This window comes from Arachis ipaensis, chromosome B1 (assembly GCF_059453495.1).
Source record: "Arachis ipaensis isolate K30076 ecotype BB chromosome B1, ASM5945349v1, whole genome shotgun sequence".
NCBI lineage: Eukaryota > Viridiplantae > Streptophyta > Magnoliopsida > Fabales > Fabaceae > Arachis > Arachis ipaensis.
This window is the reverse complement of record NC_142436.1, coordinates 129,644,727-129,654,075: the sequence shown is the minus strand read 5'-3', so window position 1 is coordinate 129,654,075 and position 9,349 is coordinate 129,644,727. Positions and strand designations below refer to the sequence as shown.

At 32.5% G+C, this 9,349-nt stretch overlaps 1 protein-coding gene across 1 annotated transcript; it reads right to left on the bottom strand.

The window, feature by feature from the left end:
- Positions 1-3,356: 3,356 nt before the first annotated feature.
- On the bottom strand, positions 3,357-8,518 carry LOC107634217 (uncharacterized). Its single transcript, XM_016337786.3, has 4 exons — positions 8,176-8,518; positions 6,493-6,811; positions 5,664-6,384; positions 3,357-5,558 (listed from the first exon to the last, which is right to left on the bottom strand). Exons 2-4 carry the CDS (start codon positions 6,739-6,741, stop codon positions 3,613-3,615), a joined length of 2,916 nt encoding a protein of 971 aa, XP_016193272.1. The 5' UTR covers positions 6,742-6,811; positions 8,176-8,518; the 3' UTR covers positions 3,357-3,612.
- Between the last annotated feature and the right edge of the window lie 831 nt (positions 8,519-9,349).

The following is a 9,349-nucleotide window of genomic DNA, read 5'->3' as shown; positions in this document are numbered from 1 at the left end:
ATGAGCGGCGACGACGACATTGCTCGTTATACTGATAGCTTAGATACGAGGTCGAAGCTGTCTGTCAGCTTGGACTTCGGGAGAAAAGGAATGAAATACTCAGGGTCCATTTTAAATGGGAATTTGCATATGATGTCGAAGGAGAATATTCTTATGATATCCTAATGTCCAACAATCTATATTACTTGTCCGAGAGTGAAAAAAGACATGTCCTTAGAGTAGTTGTGGAACTTGATCTTGAGGATGTGGTGGACGTTGTCAGAGTTGAAGGTGATGCTGTTATCGAGGACATGGAGGTTGATGCTTTTAGTGAGTGAAGTGCGGAGGAGGTGGGTCTACCAGTCATAGAGATTTGAGAAGTGTATGGTCCATGACATGTTGAGGTATGTGCGATACGCATGACGGTTACACCATGGCTTGATCTTGGAGTTGAAGAAGAGAAAGGAAAAGATGGAGAAGAAGACTATGAAGATGAAGAAAGAAAGTATGAATGTTAGGATTCTATGAGATCTGATAGAAATTGGAGGAGAACGGTATTATTTTTGAATAAAGGGGGTTATGAGTCATTTTGTTTCCTGTTAAAGTTGTCAGATACCATTTTATCCTACGTTAGAATTGATGAAACAAATGACCTAAGTGACTGACGAAATTAATTGTTAAAGACTATTTAATTAAAGACTAAAGTGTTTAATTCAAAATTTTTTGGAGATCAAAATAAGTAAATACTCTTATAAATGTAATAATCGCTTCTTAAAACAAATGTATCCCTATAATCCAAAAATATTCTGTCTTAGCTTTTACGAAAAAGTTTGTATATCCTTAAAAAATTATATTAAAACGATAATTCCATCAAGTGAACGCATTTTATTTTGAAGGACTTGAAGTGTATAATTCCGGGAGGTTGCTGGGTTTGATACCCTGTCGGCATCAAATGGTTAGGTCATGATATAATATTTATTATATGTTTGATTTTGTTTTTATTTGATGAAATATATAGTAGAATAGTAGATAATTTTAGGTGCAGAAATGTTTAAATGTCTTAAATAACTTTTAATAACGGTCTTCGTTTTTGGACGAAGAGAATGTTACACATTTTAATTTTAAGAGTTAGATTATCTTAATAAATTTAGTAAAAAATAATAAATAAGTCCCTACTACCCTTAGATAAATAAATCTTTAGTTAATTAAAAATACAAAAATATTATTTATTTTTTAAAATATTAGATATTTAATTTTTTTAAAAAAATTTATCTTTATATATTTTAAACGAAATAACTTAAATATTTCACATTTTTAAAAATAAAAAATATTTTTTATATTTTTAATTAATCAAAAAATTATTTGACTTTGAATTAAAAAATTTATATTTTTCTCTAGATTTAGTTGACCTCTTACTATATTTTCTATTTAATTAAGTTCACAATGAAATAATCAATCATATTCTATTTTTTTTATTAACCATCGTATTTTAAATTCACTACGCCCTATTCTAAAACCTTATTTAAAATGAACAAGTACCGATTGATTTGAACTAAACAAGTATTAACACTTTTTAATTCCTAAAACAAAAAGTAATCAATTAATTTTCCTTCAACCAAAAATAGTATAAAAAACAATTAAAAAAAATATCCTTAAGCAGTTAAGCTTCAATGGAAAATTAAACCTTAAATTCTTTTGAAGATCAATTTAAATGTTGAAATTAGAGTCTTTTTAAACCCAAAATAATTTAGTGACATTTGTTTATTACTTACCAATTGTTAATTTGTTATATACTTACATAAATAATACTATATGATCAATAAAATTTATCATTTTTTATTAATATTTGACTAACTTTAAATACTGAAGAGTAAAGACTAAATTCTAAACCAAAAATTTTAAATTCTAAATTATAATAATATAAAAATAATATATTAATCTAAAATATTAGTTAATATTAATAAAAAATATAGTCTTATTACACATTTAAACGTTTTTATAAATCAAGTTGATCTAAATCCAACAAAAATCACTCACACAACTTGTGCGTAAATCATATTTTTTCTTCACGTATTTTTTTCTTATTGTCATTTTTTTATTGGTGCTGCTATTGCTGTGTTTTTCTCCTCCGCCTCTTTCTCCTTTTTTTTAGTTGTTACAATATTTTTTTCTTCTTTTTTTGATTGACTTTTTTTTTTGTATTTTTGTTAAGACGGTGAAATAAGAAGAATTATAAGTAGCAAAAATAAGAAGGAGAAGATAAAGAAGAAAAAGAAGATGATGATGAAGAAGAGGAGGATGGAAAGTTTTGAATTGTGTAGAATTTATCCAAAAAAATAGCCCCAAAATTTTTTAATCATGACATAAGAAGTTTCTTAATTTTGACACCGAATTTTTTTAGTCGTGACACAGGTTCTTGTTAAGATGGTGAAATAAAAAAATTATAAAAATGTGAAACAAAATAATAATAATAATAATAATAATAATAATAATGATGAAAAGGAGGAGGAAGATGAGGAATGAAAGTTTTGAATTGTGCAGAATTTATTAGTAACAACATCGAACCTTTTTAACCGTGATACTAATTCTTGTTAAGAGGGTGAAACAAGAAGAATTATGGAAATGAGAAACAATAGCACCGAAATTTTTAGAAAAAGATGATGATGATGATGATCAAGAATAACATGAAGAGAAAGGAAAGTTTTGAATTCTGTAGAGTTTATTAGAAAAATAGCATTGAAATTTTTTAACTGTGACACATTAAATTTTTTAATTTTGATATCGAAATTTCTTAATCTTAATACACAATTTTTTAACCAATTTTTTTATCATTAAACTAATTGAGTGGTATTGAACTCATATATAATATGTTTAGCCATTGCTATGTTATTTGTAATTAATTGCTATATTTTTTTTGGTTTCAAAACTCATTTGAATATATTTTGTTAGTTGAGTGAGTTAAAATTTTGAATCTGTAATTCTTTAAAATTTTGTGTCATTTATAAAAAATTTCAGTGTCATTTCTAACAAGATTTTTTGTGCCATTAATCTAACATTTATTTAATTAGGTCAAAACTGCAAAAAGTATATTCTTTTTCTTTCTTTCCTATAAAAGAAACATTCTCATATTGTAGTCCTTATAAGTTAAAATACTTTTTCCACCCCGTATTACTCTGTTTCTTCATGTGCATTCATCTCTTGAATTTGTTCACCTAAAAAGTTTAACATTAAAATTTCCATTTATATCAAACACACCCTATGTGACACCAAGAAAAGAAACTCTATCTAGTAAGTATCCACCAAAGATGGCTTTGCTTTCATTCTTTATCATCTATTGTCCAGGCTAATCAAGAGGGGCAAAATTTATAACAAACAAATTTGGAGACAAGCTATTCCATCTCTTAAGATGAGATGAGAGAATAGATTCCATTGCAATAAACAAACAACAAAATGATACACATTTCAGAGGTCACTATTTCTTTCTATCCTACACTTAACATATTGATATTCATATTATTGTATATATATTAAGACATTTACATGACCACCCTATAGTTCACAAAAAAAAAAAAAAACCAAAAATAAAAAAGAAAAAAGCAACTTCGTCCAAAGTCCATGGAATTAATCTTAGAATTAGTTATATACTTGGTTCAAAATATGATGGGGTTTAGTAGTGGGAAGTCTCTTCCCCCTTCTCTTTCTACAAATCTTTCCCCAGCTTATTAGGCACCCTGTCTCAGTTCCAAATCCAGTGGTACTAGTTAGCTTGTTCAAATGCAACTCTGTGTTGTTAGAAATCGAAGTACCGGATCGACGGCGCCCCCTGGCTGACACATTTTTACCTGCACTTCTTAGAGAACCTGTTTCCGAGTGGGTACCAGCAGCTACAAGACCTCCTATGATCTGAAGATCCTCGGTCACCTCGTACCTTGTCAAAGAAGCAAGGCTAGGGAGGATTTCGCTTTGGAAGTCCTTCCGCCACCTTCCCCTATTTGGCCGGCCCTTCCTCGGCTGAGTTGGCAAAGTTGATCCGCCTACTTGCTCCATCTGGCCAATAGTGTTACTATAGCAGCAATCTAGGACTGTTGTCTCGGTCAAATTTAAGGTCATGAACTCAAAGTAATCCATGTTGATAGGAGAAAAGTCATCGAGATTGTTCGCTGCACTGCTCGAACCTGCATTATTCTCTGGATGATCTGCTGCTGTGGAAGCAATGCCAGCAAACCAGTGAAGAGGACTTCTTGCAGAAGATTCGGACAATAAACAAGTTGTCTTTTTGAGACCATTGTTGTCCACAAATCCTGATATGGTAACCAAAGCCTCGGCAGCAACTCTAGCTTGCTCCTCTTGCGCTTCCGGATCCTCTTGTCCTGCCAATTGAAATGGCATCTCAAGCTGGTTTTCATCGGATTCTCCTCTAGGCGGTGAGCATTCCTTGTTTTCTGGACTGATAGGTGCCTGGAGATCAACCTCCATCAGCATATTCTCTTCCTCAATCATGCATGAATTTAGGTCAATAATACCAGCCAGAGATTCTTGTTTCTTCTGCTCATTCTTCCCTGTATACTCGGCAGGGGGAAGTGATTCAATGCAACATAACTTTCCATCGGATACGCATTTTCCCTCGATTCCATCAGCACCTTGGCTTTTCAATTGGTTCGGGACATGCAAAGGTTGCCGATCAGACGACATTTGAGGCCCCTCATTACAGTGAAGCGCAAGAATCTTATCCGCACTAAGGTCACTCTCCTCAGTCTTCTTTAACTCCACATTACAAGAATTTGTGAAAACAGAATCAATCTGGGTAGCAATTTTACTCCCTTCACTCTGTTTTCCTTTGAATACAACCTTGTCCTTAAGCCATGGCATCCCCCTACTTGAATCCTGAAGGTTATTTTCTTTTCTAGGAATCTGAATGCTTTGAAGTGCTGTTATATCAAAATAACCAGCAGGTGCAATATTCAGGTTTAGATTCTTGAGAGTTCCCACATCTTTAGAACCCATGATATTCATCCGAAGCTCATCGCTATCCAATGAATCGTGCTTGGCACTGCTATTGGGATCATTAGAACTAATTGATGGAAGATCCAACGGCTTGGACCTGCTGCCCAGAAGAAAGTGTCGGCCATCTAAATCATGGCTGGGTTTACCACTTTTACACTGATAACTCTCATCTTGAGTGAACCCTGAAATTCCCATCAATGATTTAGAACTTTGACCCAATGATACTGAAGAGCTTAAAAAAGGAAGTGCCGGGACTGCTATCGAGCTTTGGCCACAGTAAGCAGGTGTTTTCCATAACTCAGCTGGTGAAATCCCAGAACTTAACTTATCATATTGAGAGCATGTGCGAGATACAGCGCTGGATCCAAGTGAGCCATTACTCATGAAACCTTGAACTTGTGAACCATTGCTAGAAAACTTCCTCACTGGCCAAGGTTCGCTAACATGATTTAATGGATGAAAATATGGAGGGTCATTAAATTGTTCCATATTCTTTCTTAATGGTTCAATTGAATCAGATTGCTTTCCTGTACAAATAACTTTGGAAAAAGAATCCAATGCACCACCACTTTGCCCTGAAAATTGAAGAATTTACATGATAAAAGTTATAATTGTACATATTTATGAACAGATTATAATAGCAGCTAACAAATCTGAATTGAAAAAGGGTATAATATTACCACTACACATCTGCTCCTGTATCTTCCTCTGTTCCAACGGAGGATTTCCTGAGAAATTTTCAGGATCCTTTCGCTTGTTCAAATTCCAAATGACATCATTCGGAAAATTCTGATAGCTCAATTTTGTTGTCTTTGACAGATCATAAAAGGCATTGTTCCTATTATGTGTAGGGGCTGCTGAATCATAAGACTTTGAAGTTGCTTCTTCAAGCTTAAATTGTAAATTTAAGCCAGCAAAACCATTAGAATTGATTCCATATGGTTTCTCACCATTGCCACACACAACTTTGGAAGATCCATTTAAAGAATAAGCTGAGACTTGCAGCACATCAGTGACACTTCCGTCTTCCAAACATTCACCTTCTTCACTATCAATGTATTCGTTAGCCGGAAGCTGAAGATCCAATACTTTTTTGCCAACTTTTCTGTACTTGGATTCTGATGGTTTAGAATCTTTGAAAGATTCTTCGGTCACTACCGGAACAGGAGTGGGACATATTTTCTTGCTGTTCTCTTGTGGAGAAGCCCCCGGTGGCAATGATTGAGCCGTAGACCATGGCAAGTTTGGCGGGTAAGATATCTTTTGGGCATTTTTGGATGGCAAAGAAGAAGCTGACCATGATGATGCCTCCAACCTCAAGTGCTGTTTATATGATTCATTTCTTTTAATATCTTCCATTAACTCCTTCTGTTTGTTATAAATGCGGTGGAGCTCATGAATCTGAAAACCAATAAAATTCAGAATTCGATTAACCAATAAGGAAAGAACTAGACAGAAGACACACAGAGAGAATCGAATCTAACAAAATAAATAATTAAGTTAACATACTTGGTCCCTGAATATGGCTTCATGCTTGAGTATTGTCTGTTTTAGAATTTCCTTGTTGTAGCCTAGAAGGTTACAAGGCGATGATACCGGCAAGGAACCAACGTAATGCAACTCATTCTTAAGCTCACTGTTAACATTAGATGAGGTCCATGGGCTGCGTTCAGATTCAAATAGGAGATCTCTTGCTGAATAATATCCTGGAAAGTAGCCATCACATTGCACGTTTGCGCCCATTTCCAATAATGCCATAAACAAGAACACAGTTTCAATTAAACAAGATGTAGCAGCGTGTCACCCTCGGTTCCAAAGGAAGGAAAACCTGCACCAAAGGAAGGTATTTTATGCATATGAAAAAGAAGAGTTAAACAAGATTGTTGGCTAATAACTTAAGTTCCTTTCCTATATAACTAATTAGTATACCCAAAATTTTAGATTCAATTGTGTAGTTTAACCAAAAACATTGAAACACAGCATAATTTTAGATCATGACAAATCCATATAACATAGCAATCAAGCACCCTCAAAGGAAAAGCATGCTGGAGAAACTGAATGCAAGTCAATCTGTATGGTGAATGAATCAAAATAGATGAAGATTTACAACAAGCCAACTTCAACCATATGTTAGTAAGTCATAGGAACACAATAATATCAACATAAGGCATCCTGATTATGACGACGGCTAGAAATGTGAACCTATTGCCATCAAATGGTGGTGTTTCTTAGTTATAGGTAACAGAGTAGAATACCAAATGGCTCCTCATAAGCATGATAAGCTTTTAAAACTAGTAAACACAAGCATTGAATCTAACTCTCTATCAGCATAATAAGCTTTTAAAACATGAGATCACAAAATAAGATGTTGCCATTTGCCACAGAATCACCAGAATTTTTCTGTACACACAATAGTTTCTAGTATCTGCAAAAATAAATAAATGAATAAACAAAATGGAAACATTAACTTCAAAATTATTCCTCAATTATACACCATGTTCATAACTGGTAATGAAAGCACAAATTACAGCCTCAAAACAGAAGCACGAAGAATAATCATAGGAAAAACCAGCAGCATTCAAGTAGAATTCAACTAGTTTCATCTATGAAGAGAAAATGGAAGGGAAGAACAGAGAATTGGCTATGGATAGAGCTGGAACAAATGCTATGAAACCACCATAAAGATAAAAGTTTCCACGAGACAAACCTCCAAACGCAAATAAGAATCAGATTCTCAAAGGACAATAGCATCAAATCAAAATCCATTTCAACAATCAAGCCAGTGGAAGGTAAAGACCAAAAGCAAAAAAAGAAAAGGGTAATAGGACTTGGAAATCTTTTGCCAGGAACTGAAACAAGATCAACCAAAATCATTTGACGTACCGGAAACGTAACTGAGCTCAAAAGAAAAAAAAATATAAAATATAAAATTAAATAAAAACCAGATTATATCATATTACACGTTCCAAAATGATAGAGAATCAATTAGAAAATAACCAAACTCAACCATAAAAACAACAAAACCCGATATAACTATGGGACTGAAGAAAACCAGTGAGACTATATTAGAAATTAGAAGCTAAAATTAAATAATAATTACAATAATGGAAGGATAAAAAAACAAAAAACAACAGGAAAAATGTCGTTCGCGCATGAGATAAAGTGAAAACTGAAAAGAGACTTAAGACTCACCTGAAGAAGAAGAAGAAGGAGGAGAAAAGTGAAGGATGCAGTTCATTGTGCGTGGACACTTGCTATGTTACAGAATAAAGCAGAGAAAAGAAGAAGAAGACATTAGAGTGGAAGAAACATAATAAGAAGAAAGCAGAGCGAGCCAAAAATAAAAGAGAGATTTTTTTGAGAGGTTTGGAGAGGAAACATGAAAAGCAGATAAAATGGGGATTTGGATCTGCAGTGCTGGGCCATTCTCTCAATGAAGATTTCAGAGAGAGAAAACAGAATATGAGACAGACACAGAGAGAGAGAGAGATGGTGTGCGCCCTGTGCTGGTCCCGTTAACTCCTGGACTTTCAATGCCAACAAATATTTATGAAATGCTCCAAACTTGAAATACCCCATTTCACCCTTGCTTCTTTAAAATTTCATGTAGGTCCTTCCATGTTCCTCATTAATCATTTGCTCTTTTCGTAATGGTTTAATTGAATAATGTCCTAAATTAGTTTTTAAATAATTGTTTGTGGTAAATTTTAGAGTTTAATTTTAATGAGTTTTAGAGTTTTAAATAATAAATTTAAAAATTAATTATTTTTATTAATATGATAATATAAAATTACTTGTTTGAATAAAAAAAAGTTTTAGATAATAAAAATTAAATTCTAATTTTAAACTAATTTAAATTATTAAATAAGTTCCTAGATTTTTATTATGTAGATGAATTAATTAATCTGCACGTTACATTATTTATCTAATTGAGAGGCTGATTGAAACTTTTAGATATTTATCAAGATTTTTATATTTTTACCAAATAACAATGAGAATGGATTAATTTATTTAAATTTTCTTAATATAATTTGATATAAAATATTTTTAAAAAAATAAAAAATTATAAACTAATTTAATAACTAAAAATTTTTAAAATCTAAAATGGGAGACTAAATTATTTTTAGACCTAGTTTAGAGTATTTTTATTATAATATAATGGTTGACATTTTTTAGTTACGAGAAATGAAAGTGCAACGATTCTTTTTATTGTTGATAACAATAATAAAAAATAATAATAGAAAATATTTTTGCTTTGTAAATTGTTAGGTGGTTACCACTAATGTTATTTTGTTTTTATCATGGTTCTGAAAATCGAACTGGACCGGCCGGTTCAACTGGAATAATCGGGAACCGATCAGTTAAT